Raw genomic sequence first — 27,194 nt, 5'->3', positions numbered from 1 at the left:
AAGTTTTTGTCCAATTTGTCCTGAGTATGCTGATACCCCATATGTGGGAGAAAACTACTGTATGGGCACACGTCGGGGCTCGGAAGGGAAGTAGTGATGTTTTGGAATGCAGACATTGATGGAATGGTCTGCGGGTGTCATGTTGCCTTTGGAGAGCCCCTAATGTACCTAAACAGTGGAAACACCCCACAAATGACCACATTTTGAAAACTAGACCCCCCTAAGGAACTTATCTAGATGTGAGGTGAGCACTTTGAACCCCCAAGGGCTTCACAGAAGTTTATAATGCCCGGGCATGAAAATAAAAAAATCGTATTTTTTTCACAAACATGATCAATTAGTCCCCATTTTTTTTCATTTTCCCAAGGGTAACAGGAGAAATTGGACCCCAAAAGTTGTTGTCCAATTTGTCATGAGTACGCTGACACCCCATATGTGGGAGAAAACTACTGTATGGACACACGTCGGGGCTCGGAAGGGAAGCAGTGACGTTTTGGAATGCAGACTTTGATGGAATGGTCTGCGGGTGTCATGTGCGTTTGGAGAGCCCCTGATGTACCTAAACTATTGAAACTCTCCACATGTGACCCCATTTTGGACACTAGACCCCCCACGGAACTTATCTGGATGTGTGGTGAGCACTTTGAACCCCCAAGTGCTTCACAGAAGTTTATAACGCTTGGACGTGAAAATAAAAAAATCATTTTTTTCCACAAAAATGATATTTTTGCCCCCAATTTTTTATTTTCCTAAGGGTAACAGGAGAAACTGGACCCCAAAAATTGTTTTGCAATTTATCCTGAGTAGGCTGATACCCTACATGTGGGGGTAAAACACTGTTTGGGCGTATGGCAGAGCTTGGAAGGGAAGGAGCACCATTTGACTTTTTCAACTCAGAATTGGCTGGAATTGAGATCAGACGCAATGTTGAATTTGGAGAGCCCATGATGTGCCCAAACAGTGGAAACCCCCAATTCTAACTCCAACCCGAACCCCAACACACCCCTAACCCTAATCTCAGCCCTAACCCTAACCCTAACCCTAGCCCTAGCCCTAACCCTAGCCCTAACCCTAGCGCTAACCCTAGCCCTAACCCTACCCTAACCCTAACCCTAACCCTAGCCCTAACCCTAATGGAAAAACGGAAATAAATACATTTTTTTAATTTTATTATTTTTCCCTAACTAAGGGGGTGATAACGGGGGGTTTGATTTACTATTTATGGTGGTTTTTATGTTTGGCAGCTGTCGCACGCTAAAAGACGCTTTTTATTGTAAAAATAGTTTTTGCATCACCACATATTCAGAGCTATAATTTTTCCGTATTTTGACCCACCGAGTCATGTGAGGTCTTATTTTTTGCGGGACGAGTTGACGTTTTTATTGGTACCATTTTCGGGCACGTGACATCTTTTGATCGCTTTTTATTCCGATTTTTGTGACGCAGAATGAACAAAAACCAGCATTTCATGAATTTCTTTTGGGGGAGTGCGTTTACACCGTTCCGCGTGCGGTGAAATTGATAAAGCGGTTTTATTCTTCGGGTCAGTATGGTTACAGCGATACCTCATTTAGGTCATTTTTTTATGTTTTGTCGGTTTTATTCAATGAAAACTATTTTATATAAAAAATAATTATTTTTGCATCGCTTTATTCTGCGAGCTATAACTTTTTAATTTTTTCGCTGATGATGCTGTGTGGTGGCTCGTTTTTTGTGGGACAAGATGACGTTTTCAGCGGTACCATGGATATTTATATGCGTCTTTTTGATCGCGCGTTATTACACTTTTTGTTTGGCGGTATGATAATAAATCATTATTTTTTGCTTCGTTTTTTATTTTTATTTTTTAAGGGGTTTGCTAAAGGGGTTAACTAATGGGACAGTTTTATAGGGTGGGTCGTCATGGACGCGGCGATACCTAATATGTGTACTTTTATTTTTATTTTTTTTATTTCGAAAAAATGGATTTATTTGGGGGAATATTTTTTTTTTTTTTTCTAATTTATTTGGTGGTTGTTTTTAAATTTATTTTAACACTTTTTTTATTTTTTTTGACTTTATTAAATAGTCCCAGGTGGGACATCACTGTCCTGTGACAGATCGCTGATCTGTCACATCACAGATCACTGTGACAGATCAGCGATCTGTCACAGGCAGTGCCGAAGGCTTCCTCATGCCTGCGCTTTGCAGGCACTGAGGAAGCCAGCTTCCTGCAGGCCCCCGAAGGCCCCCGTCGCCATCTTGGATTCGGGGGCCTGCAGGAAAGGAGCCTCCCGCAGCAGCGCTGCATATTGCGCTGCCGTGGGGGGCTCAGGGAAGCACGGAGGGAGCCCCCTCCTTGCCGATGCTTCCCTTCCCTTTCCGATCATGTTTGATTGCAGTGTGCAAGGGGTTAACGTGTCTGGGGCGGTCCGTGACCACCCGTGACACATTGTGCCGGGTGTCAGCTGTGATAATCAGCTGACACCCGGCCGCGATCAGCGGCGCTCACCACGTGGGCACCACTGATCGCGGTAGACGTACTATCCCGTCCATGGGCATAGGGGCCCGGGTCCCATGGACGGGATAGTACGTCTCATGTCAGAAAGGGGTTAAAGAAAAAAAACCTCGTTAAAAAAATCTAACCGTTGTTTTAATTTTTTTCATGAATCAGTGAAAATATGAAACTTTGTAATTTATCTTATTAGAGAAATTCACTTCTTGTTCTATCAGGACTCATTTTTCTTTCTCAAATTTCTCAATTCACGACTATAATCTGTCTTCAGTGAATAAAGATTTTCCCATCACTAAGATGACAGTTGGTACTCATAAAATTCTATGGAGAACTCTAATTGTCATTTCAGGAGAACTTCTACTCGAATGCCAGGGTCAGCCTCAAGGTTCTCCCTCCTCCCTTCTCTACCATCCATCTGAATGCAGATTTTACCCATGAATTGAAAGTCAATCCAGGAAGAGAAAGAAGCAGATTTACCTATTAAGATACATTACAAAGTTGCTTATTTTTATGTGTTCATATATGAAATAAAAATTAAAGTTAATCTTTAAGCAATGGGTCATGTTCTGATGAGACATTTCATTTAAAGTCCTTCAGCTTGTGTTAAACTGTATTAACTGCTATTTTCACTACAAGATTAAGATTGTAGTAAAAATATTTTATACAAGAAAACAGTGCCCCTATTCCTGTCTTTTAAGTTAAGCCATACAGTCTATTCAGTTACATTGTCAATAACCCATTAACCATAACATTTTTTCTTATCATATTTTAACTTTTAATGTCAATTGTCACATTACCTTTTATTCTGCCAGATGTCACCCTCTTCAGTGGTCACCAACTCCTCACCCATGTATGATCTTGTATAGGAGATAATCATTTGTCACCTTTCTGCTGGTGCTGCCATACAATTGCAGTTTCAGAATTGATCAACATGAGAAATCCATGTTCCTATGGTGCGAATCAGAGGAAATCGAAGAATGTAAAAACTTGAATTATTCCTTTGTTGGTATTGTCTATCTTCAGGCGTGAGACTCGTACTCTCACGGGCTCACAGACACACCCATAGCTGGTCGATAAACAAATAGAATGAAATAACTGCAAGTTTCCTGCACAATGTCACTAGTTTCAGCTATAAAAGTTGTCCTTGTCCCATAGTCCCTTGTGGACACTCCCGTGTGAACACACTGACACACACAGACTGGTTGTAAGGAAGCAAAACAGGAGCAAGTAACTACCAGCTGGTATTGTGAAACAGCAGAAATTAAACTTGGACGTATGTGAGTCATGGCAAGAAGAATGTGTTATTATAATCAGCAGATGTGGAGAAAAACTGTAATTTAAGTCTGTGTAACTAAATACCTTGTTGGACTTTCTATGAAAGAGAAAATAGAAATAATGCAAAAAGAGTTAAATGGAATTCCCATCTCCAAGAAACTATCCCAATATCTAGTAGGTGCAATAATAATAATAGTAATAATAATAGCAAATACCATCAATTAGAAATGTAGTATAGTTCTTCTGATTTGCAATGTTGCTTACCCAATGTGCAGGGCATTACAGTAGCTTAAATATCCAGGGTTACAACTAGTGATGGGCGAACCTGAACAGTAATGTTCGGGGTACGTATCGTATACCTAGTGTCCGTGCACAGACCCTGAACACTGACTTCTACTTGAAGTCTGCGTTACTGTCTGGGTTCGACATCACAATCATTGGCTCTTTCCCATGCTGTGATCTGTGTGACAGCGTAAGAAGCATCGGCGGCTCACATCAGTGGTAAGTTCATTATCGCTAGTCAGAGCGCTGCGGTTCCCACGCTATCAGATGACAGCATGTGAGCTAGCAGCTCTGACTGGCAGTAAAAAGGTAACTAGCGGTCACAGGCATCGGCTGATGAGAGTATTGCTCTCATCATCCTTCACCTCCTCTCGTTGAAAGCAGCGAGAGCAGATGAGGCTGAGTATTCATCAGCTGGCACATGTGCAATAAAGAAACTAAAAAATAGCATGAGTTCTCCTTTATTTTTGATAACCAGCGCATGTAATGTCCCCAGCTGTCAGCTTTATATTGGCTGATTAGTAGTGATGAGCGAGTATGCTCGTTGCTTGGGTTTGCCCGAGCCTGCTCTTGTGTTCCCTGAGTATTTAGGCATGTTTGAAGATTTAGTTTGTGTCGCCGCAGCTGAATGATTTGCGGCTGCATGTGGGGATTAACTGTTTGTTAGGAAATCTCCACATGTATTCAGGCTGTCTAGCAGCCGCAAATCATGCAGCTGCGGCGACACAAACTAAATCTCCGAGCTCACCAAAATACTCGGGAACACCAGAGCAACGAGCACTACTGATTATCAAAAATAGAGGGTTCCCCAGGCCATATTTATTAATTATTGAAATTAAATCATTTAAAAAAATGGTGTGGGGTTCCCTCACTTGTAACAGCCAGCTAAGCTAAAGCAGATAGCTGGGGCTGGTATTCTCAGACTGAGAAAGGGACATGGATATTGGCCCTCCCCAGTCTAAATATAGCAGCCCGCAGCCTCCCCAGAAAAGGCATATATATTAGATGGGACAGATATGGATTATTTTTTTGTCGGACAGGTGAGGAATATAGTGTTTTATTATTTTTTTTATCTTTTACAGAGGACATGGGCATTGATGGATTATCTTCTCATTGGACAGGTGAGTTTGCTTTCTACTTTTTTAAATAAATGGGTAAAACAGGGTGGGAAATGTTATTTTAAATAAAGTACTTTATTCTTGCTGTGTCTTTATTACAATCTTACTATGGGATTAGTAATAGGGGCATCTTATAGAAGTTCCTCTGCTGTTCCTCTGCTGTTTATGAAAATTACAGGAGACCACATGCCGTTTTTTAAATTTATTTCTTACTAATATAAATAAATAAATGGAAAAAATATGTAGGAGCCCCTCTATTTTTAATTACAAGCTGAGTGAAAGCCGACGGCTGGGATATGATGAGAAGTGGGAAGAGCCAGGCAAAGCACGATAATTGGGGGGGATCCAAGCTGCTTTTTAAAATTATTTATTTAAATCATTTAAAAATGTGTAATGGGACCCCTCCATTTTTGATAACCATTACTAGGTTGACGCTCACAGCTGTCAGATTTTTCGGCCCTGGTTATCAAAAATAGAGGGGTACCCATGCCGTTTTTGTAATAAATTTATTTATTTACTTCACAGGCGCCGGCTTATGAATATGCTTATCAGCCTTGCATGCTCTCGCTACTGTCAGCGAGAGCAGGTATAGGATGAAGAGAGTAGCACTCTCATCAGCCAACACCTGTGACCGGCGGTAACCTTTTCATCTGACAGCAAGGGAACCACATCGTTCTCACTGGCAGTAACAATCTTATCACCAATCAGAGTTTCCCGCGTCATCGCGCAGATGACAGCATGGGAAAGAACAGATGTTTGGGCCACCCATTCATCTGAATGGGGTCCGGATTCAGGTTCAAACTGGGCCATCATTCTGGTACCCAAACTGAACCTTTTTAAATGTTCAGCCAAACCCGAACATCCATGGGTTCGTCCATCTCTAGTTACAACCACTCTTATGGAGACAGTTAGTTGTTAGTGGTCGTCATCATCACCATGGATACCTAAGCTACTGAAATGGCCAGCATATGGGGTAAGCAACATAGCAAATCAGAAAATCTTTACTACATTTCTAATTGGAGGTATTTGTTATTATTATTATTAGACAGTGGGAGAAATAAGTATTTGATACACTGCCGATTTTGCAAGTTTTTCCACCTACAAATAATAGAGAGGTCTGTAATTTTTATCAAAGGTACACATCAACTATTAAAGACAGAATCTAAAAATAAAAAACAGAAAATCACAATGTATGATTTTTATTAATTTGCATTTTATTGCATGAAATAAGTATTTGCTCACCTATCAACCAGCAAGAATTCTGGCTCACAGGCCTGTTAGTTTTTCTTTAAGAAGCACTCCTCTGCACTCATTACCTGTTTTAATTATACCTGTTTGAACTTGTCACCTGTCTAAAAGGCATCGGTCCACACACTCAATCAATCACACTCGAATCTCTCCACCATGGCCAAGATCAAGCAGCTGTCTAAGGACACCATAGAGCTACAGGACAATAGGCAAGCAGATTGGTGAGAAGGCAACAACTGTTGGCACAATTATTAAAAAATGGAAGAAACACAAGATGACTGTCAATCTTCCTCAGTCTGGGGCTCCATGCAAGATCTCGCCTCATCGGGTAAGAATGATTCTGAGAAAGGTCAGGAATCAGGCCAAAACTATGCAAGAGGACCTGGTCAATGACCTGAAGATATACAAAAAAAGGTTTACTTTATCGTGCTAAAGAATGTCAGTGAGAAATATATGAAATATGAATAGCAATATGGCTTTTGAATATTAGGAAGAAATGAATGAATGTTAGCTTACTGACCGAGCACTCTGCCCTTCACCATGTGGTGATTTTAATTACAGCAGGTTCCTACCTACCTATAAACACAGGCTATACTGAGAGAGGTGTCCACATTCAAACAGAAATTCAGACAATAGCCTAAGTGAGGTATTCACATTGGTTAGGGACCCATCAGTTTTATGAGACCACCTTGAAGATGGTTGATGGGCAGACATTATTTGGCCAAATTTTGTGCAAAGTGTCGCATTCAGTTTTTCCTAGTATTCAAAAGCCATATTGCTATTCATATTTCATATATTTCACATTGACATGCTTTAGCACGATAGAGTGCAACCTTTTTTTGTATATTTTATATGGAAGTAACTGCTCCTGGTATGCACCTCTGCAGACTAGTTTGGATGTGCCAGTCAGTTTTTTGTTGTTTCAATGACCTGAAGAGAGCTTAGTCACAGTCTTACACTTTACCGTTAGTAACACTCTACCCCGTCCTGGATTAAAATCCTGCAATGCACACAAGGTTCCCCTGTTCACGCCAGCACATGTCCAGGCCCATTTGAAGTTAACCACTGACCATCTGGATGATCCAGAAGAGGCATGACTGAAGGTCATGTGGTCAGATGAGGCCAAAATAGAACTTTTTGGTATCAACTTCACTTGCCGTGTTTGCAGGAAGAAGAAGAAGGAGTACAACTCCACAAACGCCATCCCAACCGTGAGGCATGGTCGGGGAAACATCATACTTTGGGGGTGCTTTTCTGCAAAGGAGACAAGACGACTGCATTGAATGAAGGATGGATAGGGTCATGCATTGCGAGATTTTGGCCAACAACCTCAGTAAGAGTACTGAAGATGGGTCGTGGCTAGGTCTTCCAGCATGACAATGCCCCAAAACATACAGCTAAGGCAACTAAGGAGTGGCTCCGTAAGAAGCATTTCAAGGTCTTGGAGTGTCCTAGACAGTCTTCAGACCTGAACCGAATAGAAAATCTTTGGAGGGAACTGAAACTCATTATTGCCAAGTGACAGCCCTGAAACATGAAAGATATGGAGAAAATCTGTGTGGAGGAGAGGACAAAACTCCCTTCTACACTGTGTGCAAACTTGATCAAGAACTACAGGAAACGTCTGACCTCTGTAATTGCAAACAAAGGTTTCTGTACCAAATATTAAGTTATGTTTTTCTACTGTATCAAATACTTATTTAATGCAATAAAATGCTAATTAATTATGTGAAAATCATACAATGTGATTTTCTGGATTTTTTTTTTTAGATCCTGTCTCTCACAGCTGAAGTGTATCTACGATAAAAATTACAGACCTCTCCATTCTTTGTAGGTGGGAAAACTTGCAAAATCGGCAGTGTATCAAATACTTATTTTCTTGACTGTGCCTACTACATATTGGGATAGGATCTTGGATCTTTTAATGAGCAAACTTTTATCAGGTGACTGCAGAAAGGCCAATTCAGCAGATGAAAGTCTAAAACACCAAAATTATTAATATAACTGTAGTAGAAAGAATAAGAGTCTCACTCACTCCCTCTACATTGCTGTTATGGATTCTAAATCAGTAAAGCAGAGAGAATCGCACAAAGTTAGCACTGTCAATTCTTTCTACATGTGTGATATGGACTCTAATATTAGTGTAAGAGCACCAAGCAAAAAGAAGTAATCTATATATTTGGCTGGAAGCCACAGTAGTTCCTTGTACTGCTTTATTGTTTGAACGGAAGCTAAAATGATTAATACTCCACAAGGCCAAATAGTAATTTGATCAGTTTGTGGCATCAATCCACAGTAAACATGTAGTGCTGGAAGACCAAGTAGATAAATCAAAATGTGCTTTCTTCTCATAGTCCAAGAATCAATACAAAATTGTATTGATTGGTTCTTTGGTTGGAGAAAGGTAAAAAGGGTTTTCTGTGATTTAAAAACAAAAAACCCTGAGAGTCAGAAATGTGTTATCCAGGAATTTATTATTTTTTTACAATGTGCTTAAGAACTAACAGGCAGGTAGTTGCTAAGTACCTGCCTGTCAGGGGCAGACACTGACAGCTTGGGGCCCCTGTGCACGAAATGTGTCTGAGCCCCTCTCCTTTTATGGTGCAAAGCTACATATATGTATGTAAATAATGGACTGGTAGTTTGGTCACTGGCTCCTCCATCAGCAGTCATTTTATATCTAGCAAGAGAGGGGACTATGTAATAAAAGAGGGCACTGTGAACAACAAAAATAACAAGAATACACTATGTAAGAGACAGCACTGTACATAACAGCAGAGGAAGCTATATAATAAGGGATGGCACCATATATAACTAGAGAGGATGGCATGTAATAAGGGATGGTGTTATACATAACAAAAGAGGAAACTATGTAACTAAGGATGGTGTTATACATAATAAGTGAGTACACTATTTACTAAGGGACTGTGCTATACATAAAAAGCGACTAAACTATATACTGAGGGATGGCGCTACACACAATAAGCTAGTACACTATATACTAAGGGATTGTGCTATAAATAATAAATGAGTGCACTATATACTAAGGGCCTGTGCTATGTATAATAAGTGAGTACACTATATACTAAGGGTCTGTGTTAAAGAGAACCTGTCACCTGTTTTTGGCCGCTATAAGATGCTTTTCAGGGCTCATCTACAGCATTCTATAATGCTGTAGATAAGCCCCAATCCGACTTGAAAGATAAGAATAATAAGTTTTATTATACTCACCTGGAGGCAGTCATGTCCGATGGGTGTCACAGGTCTGGGTCCAGCGCCTCCCATCTTCTTGCGATGCTGCCCTTCATGGCTTCCCAGCATCGCGCTCATGCAGAGGCATACTTATCTGCTCTGTTGAGGGCAGAGCAAAGTACTGCAGTGCACAGGCGCTGGGAAAAGTCAGATAGGCCCAGCGCCTGTGCACTGTAGTACTTTGCTCTGTCCTCAACAGGGCAAATAAGTAAGCCTGCACTGGAGCGCAATGCCAGGGAGCCACAAATTCGCAAGAAGATGGGAGGCACCGGACCCGAACCTGTGACATCCATCGGACCGGACTGCACTGGACTCCCCCCCGGGTGAGTATAATAAAACTTTCTTCACTTGCAGGTCAGTTTGGGGGCTGTGATAAAACACTCCGTGATCGCCTTTGCTGGGGTCAAAGGTCACATGCGTTCAGCATGAAACTCAGGCACACAGCCGGGGTCCGGGTATAACTGACACTGGGTCTGGTTTATTAAAGGTGAAAGCAATGCATAAAGAAAAAAAACATAAAACAAATCCTTGCCTTTCCGGCACTACCTAAACAAAGTACAACCTAACTACCAACTGGCGGGCTGCTCCCGTCCAGCCAAACCACAGTTGCAGTGGGCACTGCTTTCACTCACGTGTGTCTCTCACACAGACAAGCTCTCTGTGTTCCCAGGCTGAGACCCTCACACAAACACCTGGCATCCTTTTATATCTGCCCTCCCATTATTTATTAGTAACCAGGTGAGATACTGACCAGACTAGGCCACATAGGAAAGGTATCTGGGAGAGATATACCTGCCCTCATCCACTATTCCCACATGATTCTCACAGGGCTTATCTACAGCATTATAGAATGCTGTAGATAAGCCCTGAAAGGCAGTGGCCGTATCTTATAAAAACAGCTGACAGGTTCCCTTTTTTTGCCTACCAGCTAAAAACATCAGTTAATTCGGTGTCAGCTGTGCATTCCACAACTACTTCTGAAACCCCCTGACTGCCCATGTATCACCCATAAAAACCTTTTTTATTTGTCCCGCATTGTATGGTAATCTGTTCGGTCCAGTTCCGATGGGCGTTGTCTCTGTTCCCTCACTCCACCCCTCCTCGGCTTGCTGTACGCATTCTTTACCGGGAATATCGGAGATCGCGTACAGATTTCATGCATGTGCATTAAAATGGTATCTCAGCGCGTGTGCAGTATGCTTTTCCCAACTGTGGGCAAAGTCGAAAAGCAGTAGTGTGCATGCGCCTCGGTTTTGTGTTCCAAGCCTCTCCCTGAACGCTCGCATGGCACACGCGCCCGAACCCCAGTCACTTGCGTCGCTACCCCAGCATCTCAAACCTTATTTTGGCTACGTTACTATGCGGGGTCGCTCTCCCTCCCCCTCATATCCGGTGCATAGCTTCATATATTATTTAAAGCACACTGCCACCAATGATAAGACATGGCAGCACAGAAGGTGTAGGACACACATGCGCACTACTGCTTTTCGGCTTTGCCATCTGAGAAAATAAAGAACCTCATCCACAACATTACAGGGTATATACACTAGTTTCCTTAGTGTTGCGTTGATCCAGGGAGCTAGTCTGATTGCCGTATGTGGAGTCGGGAAGGAATTTTTTTCCCCAATGTGAAGCTTACTGTTTGCCACATGGGTTTTTTTGCCTTCCTCTGGATCAACATGTTAGGGTAAGTTAGGATAGGATATGGGTTGAACTAGATGGACTTAAAGTCTCCCTTCAACCTTAATTACTATGTTACTATGTTACTATGTTACAACTACCACTAAAGACTTCAAGCTGTCATTCATGTTAGAGGGGGCAATGCACTGTATTAATAAATGGGGTATGTAAACTTTTGATCAGGGTCATTTGAATGTTTTGGGGTGTCATTATGATTTAAAAAGAGAAAACACAGTAGTTTGAAAATAATTGGCTTCACCCAACCACTAACAATGAGTGGAGAAAAAAGTTTTGGTGTTATTCATATTCTCTGAAAAAAAGGCAAAGAAAGAAAAAATTCTGCCGAGGTATATAAACTTTTGAGCACAACTATATATAGTTGTACAATTCCTATTCTCAGAAGGGAAAGGGCACTATTTAACTTCTAGAAAGCAGAAATTCACTGCAATAGTTTGCAGGCACAATGTCACATATTCAGAGCCTTTAATGTACAAACACAGCTAAGACTCCCAAAAAGTAGCCTTACTTTCTAAGCTACACCCAGGGGGTGCTAAAATTATCAAGCCTTTAATGAACAAATATGCAAAAAACCTGTGCATATAATATTCGAATATTAGAGGATTTGTATTGAAGAGACAACATCTAATAACTCTTGGTGCACTTCAAAATTCTGTATTATTCCAATAGGTGTATCCAATTTTGTGGTTCCTAGGGGGGTTCCTCTTTAACATGTGTAACCAGTATTGATATATAGTCATATTAGATTAGCTGAGATATAGGGTATCTTGAGAGAACAAGATGGAACCTCTAGGTCTAGACTATCTATTATAGGAACATCCCAACAAAGAAGAGCACCTAAGAAGAAATTTAAGATTACATTCAAAACATTTCTCCTCTTTCTCACCTACCTATTTGACATCTTATTACACCCCTGCACTATAGGGCCCTATAGGGATAGCAGAGAGAGCCGTCGAGGAGTGGGGGGGCCAATGCGCAGGTCCTAGGGCTCCAACCTCCGTTGACAGGTAGGGAAACACAGGTCAGCATAGGGACAGGCATCTCCCTATGGTGTTCATTCTTTTGTGTATGATGCAGTACTAATTTTAGTGTAATTTTTTGCATATTTGATCATTAAAGGCTTGATAATTTTAGCAGTGGTATATGAGATAGCTGTGATTTTGTTGATTTAATCTCATACTGAAAAAACTTTTTGGATACTGTGATCCACCCAAGGGGTGCATTATAATTAGGGCAATCTTGGCTACTGCTTGGGGCCAAAGGGTCTGGGGGAGGCCTATGGCCAGATTTCCATCATAAATTTTTTGTGCCACCATCCGTGGTGCTTATCGCCAGCAGGAAGCATTCCTATTGCTCCACTGCTGGCAATAGAGAGATGCAGGAAACTTTCTCTATGACTCAGCTGGCACAATGACGTCATCGCACAGCTTAGCATGTCATTTAGCATGTATGTGCCCGCAAGAAGAGAAAGCAGAGCTGCAGGAGATTGCAAGAAGAGGTAAGATATTCTTTTTTTTTTTTTTAAGTGAATGAATTGTGGGAGGTGGGTGGGAGAGAGGACAGTACATTATAATGAATTGGGGGTAGGGAGAGGGAATAGAGGACATTTCACTATAGTGAATTGGGGTGGCGGGTGGAAAAGGAACAAAGCATAATAATAATAATAATTTTTATTTATATAACGCCTACATATTCCGCAGCACTTTACAATTAAGCAGGGACATGTACAGACAATAAATTCAATACAAGTTAAGACAATTTAAACAGTGACATTAGGAGTGAGGTCCCTGCTCGCAAACTTACAATCTACAAGGAAATGGGGGGGACACAGTAGGTGAAAAGTGCTTGTTATTTCAGGTCTGGCAATTATAATAAATAGGGATTTTCATATAAAGCTGCATGATCCAGTCATCAACCCGTGTGTTTAAGTGCAATAGTCAAGTATCAAGTGCAGTTATGTGCATGGAGGGTGTGGAGACAGATGAATAGTAGGGTGCAGATTCTGAATAATATTTGGAAGGAGGGAACAGGGCAAAGTTAGTTTACTGAGTAGTTGATGTGGTAGGCTTGTTTGAAGAGATGGGTTTTCAAAGCGCACTTGAATAGGTCGGGGCTAGGCATCAGTCTGATCATCTGGGGAAGTGCATTCCAGAGAGCTGGCACAGCACGAGAGAAGTCTTGGAGATGGAGGTGCGAGGTTTGGATTATGAGGGAAGTTAGTCTTAGGTCATTTGTAGAACGGAGGGCACGTGTAGGGTGATAGACAGAGATGAGAGAGGAGATATAAGGCGGTGCACAACTTTGGAGAGCTTTGTGGGTGAGAGAGATGAGTTTATTCTGGACCCTGTAGCGAATAGGTAGCCAGTGTAATGACTGGCACAAGATGGAGGCATCGGTGAAGCGGCTGGACAGAAATATGACCCTGGCTGCCACATTCAAGATGGATTGGAGAGGAGAAAGTTTGGTAAGAGTGAGACCGATCAGAAGAGAGTTGCAGTAGTCCAGACGAGAATGAATAAGAGCGACAGTAAGAGTCTTGGTGACAAAAGTGAGTGAGTGATTGGATATAGGGAGTAAAGGAAAGTTTGGTGTCGAATATGACCACAAGACAGCAGGCATGCTGCTTGGGAGTTATGGTTGAACCCTCCAGGGTTATTTCAATGTTAGGTAGAGTGAGGTTAGTAGAGGGGAGAAACACAAGAAGTTCAGTTTTGGAGAGATTTAGTTTCAGATAGAGGGAGGACATGATGTTAGAGACAGCAGACAGACAATCCTTGGTATTTTGAATTAGGGTAGGGGTGATGTCAGGGGAAGAAGTGTATAATTGGGTGTCATCACCATAGAGATGATACTGGAACCCAAATCTGCTGATTGTTTGTCCAATAGGGCAGTGCATAGAGAGAAGAGGAGGGGGCCTAGGACTGAGCCCTGAGGGACCCCAATAGTAAGGGGACGAGGAGAGGAAGAGGATTCGGCAAAAGATACAGTGAAGGAGCAGTCAGAGAGGTAGGAGGAGAACCAGGAGAGGGCTGAGTCCTTGAGGCCTATAGAGCGGAGCATAGTGAGGAGGAGCTGGTGATCCACAGTGTCAAATGCGGCAGAGAGATCCAGGAGAATCAGCAGGGAGCAATGACCTTTCGATTTAGCTGTTACTAGATCATTAGAGACTTTAGTGAGGGCAGTTTTGGTGGAGTGTAAATAGCGGAAATCAGATTGTAAGGGGTCGAGAAGAGAGTTATTCAAGAGATAGCAGATTAGACGGGAGTGGGACAAGCATTCCAGGAGTTCAGAGATGAAGGAAAGGTTAGAGAAAGGTCTGTAGTTAGCAGTGCAGTTCTGGTCCAGGGATGGCTTTTTAAGTAAAGGGGTTATTATGGCATGCTTAAATGAGGAGGGAAATATACCTGAAGAAAGAGAGAGATTAAATATTTTAGTCAGGTGAGTGGTGACCACTGGTGAGAGAGTCTGCAGGAGATGTGAAGGAATGGGATCACTGTTGCAGGTTGTAGGCCGAGCAGAAGCGAGGAGCTTGGAAACTTCTTCTTCTGAAACAGGTTCAAAGATGTCTAGTGAGCTTGAGGTGCGGCAGGAAAAGGGATCAAGGCACTGAGGAGATTGGGCTGAGATATCCTGATGGATGTGGTTGATTTTTTCTAATGAATTAGGGGCAGCATCTGACTGGATTATCTTGGGTCTATCAGAGAAAATCATTCTGGAGGCCTACTATACATAGAAATAAATACAAGCTCACCAATTGTGTGGCAAAACATGCTAATATCAGAATACAATATAAAACCTAATGGACCACTATTTTTAAAAAATAGTGTAATTTTATTCAAATTTTTATTGCATTTACTTCAACTTCCACACTCCACTTATTGTTCAATTTGGTGCAAATTACGAGAACGCATCTTTTTAAATATGGTAGAACACTTCCTAATGTTATAGAATGAATTGGTACCCACATGTTGGTGCAAGCACATTGATAAATGTCCCCTGGTTGACCACTAAACCTATATTTTATAGCACAAGTGTATTGTACGAGATTTTTTGACATCTCATCCACACGCCGAGAAAATCCACAGTGATTTTACATGAACAATGTGTTAATTTATTTTGCGGATATTCACCACTAATTTCATCATTTACATTGCAAACTTTGAAGTCAGTCGTGAAGTTTCATCATTTGCATAGTGATAAATGCAGCAATATCTGCACGATCTTTGCGTGGCTATTACCACAGTTAAATTGCTGTGGGATTTCCATTGTAGAAATTCAGCAGCGAATACATTTTGTGGATGTACCCACTAATGTTGGAGGGGGCCCTAAATCAGTTATGAATGACATTGAAGTGAAATCGAAAGAGAACTTTCCCTCACATCTCCCCATTTTTTTTTTTCAAAAATCTCTCTGCCACCTCTATGGCCATAACTTTTTATGAAGTACCTTATTTGTTAGTGATGGGGGAAGAAAAACTTTAGTCAGTCATGGATGATACAGGGGAAAGATTCTATGGGTCTGTCAGCTGTGGAAATAGAAATGAGGGAATGGCGCCCTCATTCATACCTAAGCGATATATCCCATTTACCTCTATCACCCCTGACTGAGAGCCCCCCCATGATGCTCAGGTGAATAATGCTGACTTTCTTTGGTGATGTATTAGCGACCCAATTATTTTCCTCTGTTCCTTACACTGCACCCACGATGGTACTGGAGAGGAGAGCACAAACTTTATGAATCACAGCACAGCTCATTATCAAAGCTGTGCTGTTCATCTGTTAAGAAGAGTAGACAAACCAAATTAACCCTGATTGGCTGGGATGGGTGGGCTTGAAGACGCAGAAGATTTACTGCTAATGAATTAGGGGAAAGAGTACAGGGGCTAATGAATTTATATTTTTATTGGGTGGTATAAAAGTGGCTAATTATAGATAACTAGATGTGGGCCCGATGTTATCGCATCGGGAGGGCAGTGACATCACGATGGGGGCAGCTCTGTGGCGCTAGGGGTTTGCACGTGCATGTGTTTAAACGTGTGTATATGCGTGTTTGTGTATGTGCGTATCTGCGTGTGTGTGGGGACTTTATATTGTGTGTATTTGTGTGTATGCACGTGTGTATGCGTGTTTGTGTATGTGCGTGTATCTGCGTGCATATATGCACGTTTGTGTGTATGTTTGTGTGTATGTGCATGCTTGCGTATGTGTGTATACGTGCATGCTTGTGCGTGTATATGCGTGTTTGTGTGTGCATGTGTATGTATGTGTGCGCGTATCTGTGTGCTTGTGTTGTGGTGTAGTGACCCCTATGTCCCCTAGGGGTCGCTGTGTGGGTGTCCCAGGACGGGCCTACAGGCATATCCATTGTGGTAATGGGTATGGGATGCTTAATGACCGTTATTTATCCCAAGGTAGGTGGCCTTGGGATGGAAGCTTGAATATGTCAGTTGATCAGCAGAGGCACTGCTGAGCTGTTGTTACACTGTGTCAGCGAGAGCTACCTATAAACCCACCTAGAGGCGGTGTCTAGAACACCTTAATAGAGTGTATGAATGCTTGTAGGACCTGTGATGAGGTCATAGCCATGTGACCCGGGTGGCGTGGCTACGGACCATATAAGGTAACCAGAGTAGGTCACATGGGAGGGAGCGCATGGATCTGATTGGGCCATGTGGAAGGTCCCGGCAGGCCTATGTGGAGGAAGGTGAGCTACCTTCCTGAAGACCACGTGCTGAGGCTGCTGACTCAGTGAGGCCTGTGTACATTGGCTGTATGCGAGGAGGGATTAGTCTCCTGTGTTTTGCTGAGGCTCCAGGACTGAGCCTGAAATCATGGACACTTATGTTTGCTTTTGCCTGAGCTAAAGGTTATTCATTGTGTTATGTGCTGCTTGTGGGTTTATGACGTAAATAAACCACATTAACTTTGGAAGAACCTGTCTCATGTTTGACTCCCGTGGCTCCTGAGCGACTCAAATCCCTACAATTGGTGACAGACTGAGGGCAGCGGTTCCAAGAAGCACATGTTGCCATACTGGCAGCTCTGAGCCAGGAGAGCAGACGGTCTGGAAAATCGTGAGTAATACTGACCGAGGTCAGAGAAAGTGACTGTATTGATATTTGTGGGATACCTCTGAGGAGAAGAGGCGTGTGGCCGTCACCAACAGGTAACAGACAGGAGTCTGTGGTATGCTGACCGGGGTCAGTGAGAAAGAGGCTGTGAATTGTGCTACGGTGCCTCTGCGGATGAGAGGTACCTGAGAACCTGTGTGGCTGACACCAGCAGGTAACGGACAGGAATCCGTGTTGTACTGACCAGGGTCAGTGATAAGACTGTGTTCCTGGAGGGTTCAGTGAGCAAGGTCCTGGAGGGTCAGTGTTGGGAAGTTCTAGGAGAAGAATCTTCTCCCTGGAGCACACGTGCTATGACCTTGAATCTGGTGAGGTGTGAGTTTTGGGCAGTCTCAGGAGGAGACGAATGTCCTGAAAAGCTCCCACTGAGCCCCTGGACCTGGTGAGGCCGGTGTGTTGGGAAAAACTGGGAGGAGGGTCAGCTCCCTGAATAGAACCCGTTGCGCCCTGTGTGTTGGACGGTCTCAGGCGGAGACGGTACATCCTGAATAGCACACAGACATGACGCATGAGTTTTTTTGGTGTGTTTTTTTGCTTCTTTTCTCTACTCAGCCTGCGGTGGCTCAGTGGGAGTCAAGAAGGGGGCAAGCGGCTTCCGGTAACTCGGCGGGGTTACAAAGGGGGCAAGCGGCTTCCAGTGGATCGGCGGGTCCACGAAGACGGCACAGCATTAGCTTTGGCAGCACCAGAAGGAACTGGTGTGGTGTCGGTGATCGGTGACAGCAGGAGCTGTGGTGGTGCCAACAAAGACTTGTGTGGTATAGTAAAAAGAGACAAACTGTGTTGTGTAAACGGTGGTCTGAGAAGACCGGTATAATGGACTTGGGGAAATCCCGAAAGTGGGAGGTGGCCCAAATCGGGGGGGGGGGGGTAGCCCAAAAGGGGTGGAGTCCCAAAAGGGGCGGTGACCAAATTGGGGTGGCAACCCAAAAAGAAGTGGAGTCCCAGAGGGGGCGGTGACCCAAATTGGAGTGGTAACCCAAAAGGGGGTGGAGTCCCAGAACGGGGCGGTGACCCAAATTGGGGTGGTAACCCAAAAAGAAGTGGAGTCCCTGAGGGGGGCGGTGACCCAAATTGGGGTGGTAAATGAAAAGGGGTCCCGGGGAATGGGGACGGAGCATCCCAATGTGGAAAAGCTGGTACAGATGAACTGTTGCCAGGAGCAAATGTCTTATGTCTGTCCTATCTGCCTGGTAAACTACCCAACCGGCACGATGCCAAGGGGGTGTGACCTCCAGGAAGATAATGAAGATATGGTTTGTCTGGTTGACCCTGAGAGCCCGGTGACTCTAGTGCAGGTTGCTCTGGAGATACCCAGCAGAAAGGTGGAGGTACCTTGCAACCACGGGCGCACTAAGAGTTGCCCGGTTGCCAGGATAGTCTTTGAGACAGGTTGGGACATCGAGGGACAGGATGTAGCGATAGTCCCGTATCTGTCCTGTCCAGTGGTGATAGGCCGCAACTCTAGACTGTTCTCTGGCTTGTGGGAGAGGGGAGTTCCTCTACAGCAGGGGGATGGAGACCTTTCTACTGTTGGGCTAGCAGACATTGAGACGGCGACGCCTCCTAAAGTGGACAGGTCAGATGTAGAAGTGACCGGAGGAAGGTGTACATCTGCCCAACTTACGGACATGACGTCTCGTGACATGACGGATGGTGGGTTGGGAGATGAGACAACGGGAGTAGACACACGGTCAGAGGGTAACTGGAGGGTTCACTCGACTGATAGGGCTGACCCAGTGTTACCCCTTGAAGATATAATTAAAGAAGTGGTGGTGCGAAACGTGATGGCCAAAAAAGAAAAAGACCATGAGATACAGTTGATAAAGGAGTCAGTGGAAGAACATCTCGAACGAGAAAGAGTCCTGAGACAAATGGCCAAACACTGGGTGGAAGGGCTTGAGAAAGAAGTCTTGGAGCTCAGAGGTCACCTATCAACCTGTCAAAATGTGAACAAGACCCTTAGAGAAGAGATGGAAGAACTCAGAGGAGTAGTAAAAGGTCTTCTGCGGGAGAAGAGCTTGGACGGAGATGTACAGCGGCCGGGTCCAACTGGTGGTGGAACGGAGCTGCCGGTGCCCATCTTGGCAGAGGGTCGTGAAGAGATGAGATCTTGTGAAGTTGGGGAGCTTAGAGCTGAACAAGATATTCTCCCGGTAGGGGCAACTGTAATGAGGGAAGCGTCCGTGGTAAAGCCAGAGCCTCCTGGTCTGGAAGAGAGCAAGGCCATGACCTTCAAGGTTGTAATTAATGTACCAGAAGACGTGCGAGAAGCATGTGCCAGGGTGTGCATGAGGCCTTTAAAAAGGCAGTAAAGGCCTATAGTGTGAACTGGGCACCAGAGACAGACCAGTTGGTGATACTGGCAGAAACGGAAGACACAGAGAGAAGGGTGGCTGTCCTGAAGGAGATGCACCTACAATGTCTCCGCACGAAACAGATGCTCATGGTGCGTAATAGCAAAGCCGCTCGACGTCTGGAGCTTGCGAGGGAAGCGCAAAGTCGTCTGGGCTTTGTGGAAGACATAATCCCCGTACCCAGAAATCTGGTGGGGAAAGTAGTTGGCAGACTTGGAAAGGTGATGCAGCCCACCTGCTGAGGAAATCCAAGTTGCTGTTGAAGATGACATGGTTCCAGTCATTGTGGTTGGCTCGATGGAAAGCATTGGGAAACCTTTGCATGCTCCTTCAATATCGGGTAGCGTACCTGAAGGAGATTGAGCAGCTCAGACAGGATCAACTGAAGATGAATAAGCAGATACAGAACGTCAGGTGGCATCCACCTCCAACCCAAGGTGTAAGGACCCGAAGGGATCCTCCTAATTATGAAAGGACAGGTAGTCGAAGGCAGGAACATCGAGAGTCCACAAGTGGCAGTTCTAATCTTAGAAAATACAGCACCTAGTGGAATACAGATCCACAATTTCTCATGACACAAAATGGCAAATCAGCAAAGAGAAAAAAATTAAAACACAACTTTTAATATTGTATAAAAGCTACCAAACGATAAAGTGCGATTACAAAAACACTAAATCAGTTGCCACAGACTATACAGTGGAGTGTCTGTTCATATTTCCACACCAGATCACCCAAAGTACATACATGTGGCTAATTCCATGTCCAAAAGTGAAAAAACCTGGACAGACTGATATAACTAGATAACAGACAATGTGAATAACAACCACAGTCTTATCATGAATGGTTACTTAACCAGAGGCGTATATAGCCCCTATCATACTTAGCTTAAACAGAAAAATGACCCATTCATGTCTAGAGAGGAGACATCAAAAACCAAACCAGTAGTCCATAAATATACTAAATAAAGGAAGAATCTCACCCATATGTCTGGAAGATGCCAATAATCAGATGTCCATAGGAGTTGAGACAGGTCAGGAAGCAGGGAATTACCCTAATCAAACCCTGTAGGGGCTAGCAGACCTGACACCCATGACTACCGCCCTAACAAGGGCAGTCCACATCTGACCCTCACAAAAATAGCCCTGCAATGTCCCTATGCATCCCAACGCGTTTCGTCATTTACTGACTCTTCAGGGGATCTAACTGCAAGTGCTGGATGTAACACATAGTAACCAGGCTCCCTCCTAGGTGACAATGGAGTGAGACAGCTTGTAACAATGGTCCCAACGGGGGTCTGGCGAGTGTCCCGGTGGGGGTCCGGCGGCAGCGGGTGTCCCGACAGGGGTCCGGTGGCGGCGACAGCGAGTTTCCCAGTGGGGTCCGGCGGCGGGGGGTCCCGGCGGGGGGCCCGCTGGTGGGTGGTACTGCGCAAGTGCCTGGTACCACCACTGGGTACCATATTGGAATACCTATTACTTGGGTATTCCAATATGGCAGTCAGCGTACTTCCGGTGTGGTGTGGTGGATTGTGGGATAGCGACACAATCACCAGAAGCTGTGACAGAGCAGATTGGCAATTATAAATTAGATGGTGGGTCGGTACATTGCTGGCTTATTAATTTATATTGTGAATGATGGGTTGCACAATGACTTACTATACATTAATGGCGTGGGGCATTTCTGAATTCAGTCATTCTTTTTTTCAGAAAACAAATCTGTGTATACACAGCAGGTGATATTAGTATTCAACACCTTCCCAATTTTCTATATATTTCTAATGCTGCTATTGACTTGAAATTCTCACCAGATGTCGGCAACAACCCATCCAATCCACACATGCAAAATAATTAAAATTTAGATGTCAACAAATTAAGTTTTGCATAATAATGAGAAATAACACATGGAAAAAGTATTGAACACTTGCAAAAAGCCATGGAAAGTCGTGACAGTAATTATCAGTAATTAGTAAGCAATCCTGCCACTTAGTGAAAAATGAAATCAGCTGGTTCAACTGATGACCTATAAAAAGAGGTGTCATTACCAAGGTGCCAGATACAAGAAACATCTCATGATGAGCAAAACCAGTGAGTTGTCTCAAGACCTTCACAGCCTTATTGTTGTAATACATTTTATTGGTTTTATAGATTTTTTCATGCTATTGTTTTATTTCCTGTAACCAGTATGCAGAAACCAACTTATGCCAGCGGACTTTTAGAATAAATACAATTTTATAATAATGAAAGTTGTTTCATCACTACTCCATATAACAAGCTCTTCTACATCCATGACTTTTTCCTTTCAAATTCTCTTAACCTTCTGGCTCTTAAGGCCCAGTCACACTAAGCGATATCGATAGCAATATCGCTATAAAGTCACTGGTTTTGTGACGCAGCAGCGATATTGCTAGCGATATCGCTATGTCTGATACTTACCTCCGACCGGCTCCCCCGCTGGTTATCGCTGATCGCGCGAGAACGGCCTGGGCCGTTTCTCGTCGTCAACTTCCTGCTGGGCTTCCTGCTGTGGAGACGAGCGACGCGTGGACACGGACGGGAGGACGTCAGGATCGCCTCATCTGACAGGTAAGTAGCGACCGCCGCTATGTCGCTGGTGAGATCTGCCTGTGTGGCTGCTCACTAGCGACCACTTAGCGATGCACCAGCGATCCTGACCGGATCATATGGTTGTCGGGATCGCTGGTGCATCGCTAAGTGTGACAGTACCTTAACTGAAACCTGGATCCAGCAGTCGGACACCCCTGCCACTGCTGTTCTCTCATATTGACCTGGTCTTCTCTCGGCTCTAGTCAGTGTATGAGTTTACTAATTCCCCTCTTTTGCTCTCTGACCACAACCTTGTATCATTCTCTGTTAGGAAATGTCACCCCGCTCAGGACACCACCACTATTCACACTTATAGAAATATATGCGCCATTAACACACAGAAACTTATGAAGAATTTACAGTCATCATTGGCCCCAATCTCTTCCTCCTCTTATCCTGACTTCACACTAAAACTTTATAATGAAAGACTGCAATGCGCCCTGGGTGAAACTGCACCTCCTACATATAGAACACCTCGGCACAGACGTGACAACTCTAGCAAATGCTGCAAACACATTTTCTCCATTTTTTTGATCTGGCCAATTATTTCAAAGAAAAAATTGACTATACTGAATACATATATTACTTTAAAACTATCCCTAGACCAGAACTGCGCTGCTAACTACAGAGCTGTCTCCAATCGTCACTTCATCTCTAAACTCCTGGAATGCTTGGTCCACTCCCATCTAATTAGCTATGTTTCAGATCTCTCTCTTCTTGACACTTAACACTCTACTGAAACCACCCTTACTAAAGTTTCTAATGATCTACTAACAGCTAAATCTAATGGTCATTACTCCCTGCTGATCCTACTGGATCACTCTGCAGCATTCGACACTGTGGATAACTAGCTCCTCCTCACCATGCTCTGCACTATTGGTCTCAAGGAAACTTTTCTCCTGGTTCTCCTTCTACCTCTCTGACTGCTCCTTCACAGTCTCTTTTGCTGGGGTTCCTCGAGGTTCAGTGTCCCTATTGGACAAACAATCAGTAGTTTCAGTTTTCAGTACTATCTATACTGATGACACCCAATTATACACATCGTCTCCAGTAGAGTTGAGCGAAACGGGTCGGTCAAATTCATAAGTCGACGACTTTTGCTAAAGTCGGGTTTCATGAAACAAAACCAGACAATAGCGTGAGGTCGGCCATGAGGTCGGCGACTAGAGCGCCAAAGTTGCGTTTCAAATGATGCTTCCAGCGCCATTTTTCAGCCAATGATGGAGGACGCACACTGTGGGCAGCGCAATGACATGGGCAGCGGTCACCACCATCTTTGAGAAGGGCATGCAAGTGACTGGCTTGCTTTGTGTGGCGTCACAGGGGCTATAAAAGGGCGTGCACGCCGACCGCCATATTACTTCTGCCGATCTTAGCATAGGGAGAGGTGGCTGCTGCTGATTCTGAATAAGGGAGAGCATTAGGCAGGGAAGAAGAAAAAATAACTGCTTCTGCTGGTAGCTATTTTCACTGTACAATACAACAGTTTGTGTGCAGTGACAGGGGAGGATATATTTTTGTGCATCAGCTCTGTTGGGTATTAGGCTGCCTTATAAGGCTCCCTGATAGCTGCATTGCTGTTTGCACACTGCTGTGCAAACTGCTTTTTTAAAAGCAAAAATACTTTTCTTCCTCTTTTCTGCACAGTTACCAAGCGTTCATTTTTCCACACTTTTGTGTGCAGCAGTCCTGCTTATTATGCTGCCTGCTGCCATACTTGGACTGAGAGCATCATTGTCAGCCTCCTAAAATCTTTAGGGAGATTCAAATTCTCCCCAATACTATATACACCTTGTACCTTCTCATATACCAGCCTATTTCAGCCTGTTAAATTGAGGTGTAATCTATAGTGGGCCTGAGATAATAGTTCAGCCTCCTAAAGTCTCTAGGGAGATTCAAATTCTCCCCAATACTATATACACCTTGTACCTTGTCGTACACCAGCCTATTTGAGAATGTTAAATTGAGGTGTAATCTATAGTGGGCCTGAGATAATAGTTCAGCCTCCTAAAGTCTCTAGGGAGATTCAAATTCTCCCCAATACTATATACACCTTGTACCTTGTCATACACCAGCCTATTTGAGAATGTTAAATTGAGGTGTAATCTATAGTGGGCCTGAGATAATAGTTCAGCCTCCTAAAGTCTCTAGGGAGATTCAAATTCTCCCCAATACTATATACACCTGGTACCTTGTCATACACCAGCCTATTTCAGCCTGTTAAATTGAGGTGTAATCTATAGTGGGCCTGCGATAATAGTTCAGCCTCCTAAAATCTCTAGGGAGATTCAAATTCTCCCCAATATTATATACACCTTGTACCTTGTCATACACCAGCCAATTTCAGCCTGTTAAACTGAGGTGTAATCTATAGTGGGCCTGAGATAATAGTTCAGCCTCCTAAAATCTTTAGGGAAATTCAAATTCTCCCCAAAACTATATACACCTTGTACCTTGTCATACACCAGACAATTTCAGCCTGTTACATTGAGGTGAAATCTATAGTGGGCCTGAGATAATAGTTCAGCCTCCTAAAATCTCTAGGGAGATTCAAATTCTCCCCAATACTATATACACCTTGTACCTTGTTTTACACTTCCATATAGCTGGTGGTATTTTGGGTACATTTTCCCAAAAATGAAGAAGTATGGTGGAAGAGGTCATGGAGGTGGGCGGGGGTTCCAGCTGGTACTGATGGTGGTGGTGGTGCATCTGCTGGTAGTGGCAAAAGCATTATAGCACCTAAGGCAGGAGGTGTTGAGCCTGCATCATCGTCTGGTGCCACAAGGCTTCGAAGGCTCCCTTTTCTGGGAGTTGGTAAACCGCTTTTAAAGCCGGAGATTCAGGAACAAGTTTTGGCTTACATTGCTGACACAGCCTCCAGCTCTATCGCCTCCTCTTCTGAAGTTTCAAAAAATAAAAGCACTGAGACGTCAGTGGAGGCTCCTGGTCAGGAACAACACCTTTCCTTGTTTCCTTCACCTCCACCAAAAGTGAAGGATGCAGCAGGCCACACTACAGATTACTCCATGGAGCTCTTTTCACATAGCATGTCTGGGTTATCAAGTCAAATCGTGAATTCCCCAGTCCAAGATGAATCTGACATGGAGTGCACTGATGCACATCCACTGCTATATTTTTCTGCTGGTACATTCACTCAGTGCACTACATTGTCCTCGCAGTGTACTGAGCCAGAATCTGACCATGATGAAACTCAGGTGCCCCTTCCCGCATACTATACAACCTTACATGGTGACACAGAGGAAGGTGCACATGAAATTGAAGAGGAGGTGATGGATGACCCAGTTGTTGACCCAGATTGGCATCCATTGGGGGAAGAGGGTGCCGCTGCCAATAGCTCAGAATAGGAGGAGGAGGATCCGCAGCAGGCATCGACATCGCAACAGCTGTTATCTGGCAGGCCCGTAGCAGTCCAAAAACGGGTTGCAAAAACCAAAAGAGTTGCAGGACAGCTTGGCCAGACGGTCAAATTAGCACAGCGTGTAAGGCCTCAAAATGTCTTCCATAGTAGGAAGAGTGCATTGTGGCACTTTTTTGTACAAAATCCTAGTGATCAGGCAAAGGTTATCTGTAAGAAGTGCGCAAAGACCTTTAGCTGAGGGAAAAATCTGAGAAATTTGAATACCAGTTGCATGCTTAGATATTTAACCACCATGCACTTGCAAGCGTGGACGGACTACCAAACCTCACGTACCACATGTGCACCTGCTCCGAATGAAGCTAGTTAGCAACGCTACATCGCTCCCCCCACTGTAAGCCCACTGGTTAGCACATCACCAGCAGCAAATGTCGAGGTGTCGTCGCAAGGGCAAAGCAGTCATGGAATCACAATGTTATTGCTGCGAAAGACTGAATCTAGGCGATCAGCAACACCACTAACACCATCACCATCACCAACCCTCTCTAAGTCTGCCATGTCCACCGCTAGTTCCACCATATGCAGCTCTCAAGTCCAGCTAACCCTACCAGAGACTCTGAGTAGGACAAGAAAGTACTCATCCTCTCATCCACGTACACTGTGTTTGAGCACCCACATTGCCAAACTAATTTCGTTAGAGATGATGCCCTACCGGTTGGTTGAAAGCGAAGCTTTCCATGAGCTCATGGCCTATGCAGTACCATGCTATAACCTACCCAGTCGGCATTTCTTTTCTCGAAAAGCCATCCCAGCCCTCCACCTGCATGTGAAAGACCGCATTGTCCATGCACTCAAGCAATCAGTGAGTGGAAAGGTGCACTTCACAACAGATGCATGGTCCAGTAGACATGGCCAGGGCCGTTACATGTCCATCACTGCGCACTAGGTTAATGTGGTGGATGCAGGGTCCACAGGGGACAGCGGCGGTGGTACAGTGCTGCCTAGCCCACGGTATAGGAAACAGTTGGCTGTAGGCGTTCGACCCTCCTCCTCCTCCAGAAACGAAAGCTCGTCCACAGAGCGCAGTCGCACTAGTACTCCATCCGCAGCTGCCAGTGATGCATATGAGGTGTCCCACTATCGAACAGCTAGTGGTAAGCGTCAGCAGGCTGTGTTGAAGATGATGTGTTTGGGTGACAACAGACACACCACGGAGGTACTAGCCGACTACTTGCAGCGACAAACTTTGTCATGGCTGGGCAGTCTACATCTTGAGCCAGGCAAGGTAGTTAGTGATAACGGACGGAATTTTGTGGCAGCCATAGCCCTTTCAAAACTCAGACACATACCATGCCTGG

The 27,194-nt window shown here is 44.1% G+C and overlaps 1 protein-coding gene across 1 annotated transcript in view; it reads right to left on the bottom strand.

The window, feature by feature from the left end:
• The window catches only part of LOC141100658 (NACHT, LRR and PYD domains-containing protein 3-like), a 127,386-nt gene extending 123,696 nt beyond the window's left edge, over positions 1-3,690 (bottom strand). Inside the window, exon 1 of the mRNA XM_073589278.1 lies at positions 3,292-3,690. Coding sequence (XP_073445379.1) covers positions 3,292-3,371 — 80 coding nt within the window. The 5' untranslated portion in view covers positions 3,372-3,690. The remainder of the gene's footprint in view (positions 1-3,291) is intronic.
• Positions 3,691-27,194: the final 23,504 nt, after the last annotated feature.

This window comes from Dendrobates tinctorius, unplaced genomic scaffold, assembly GCF_039654945.1.
Source record: "Dendrobates tinctorius isolate UK_male_01 unplaced genomic scaffold, ASM3965494v1 ptg000011l, whole genome shotgun sequence".
Taxonomy (NCBI): Eukaryota; Metazoa; Chordata; class Amphibia; order Anura; family Dendrobatidae; genus Dendrobates; species Dendrobates tinctorius.
This window is presented reverse-complemented; position numbering and strand designations above follow the sequence as displayed.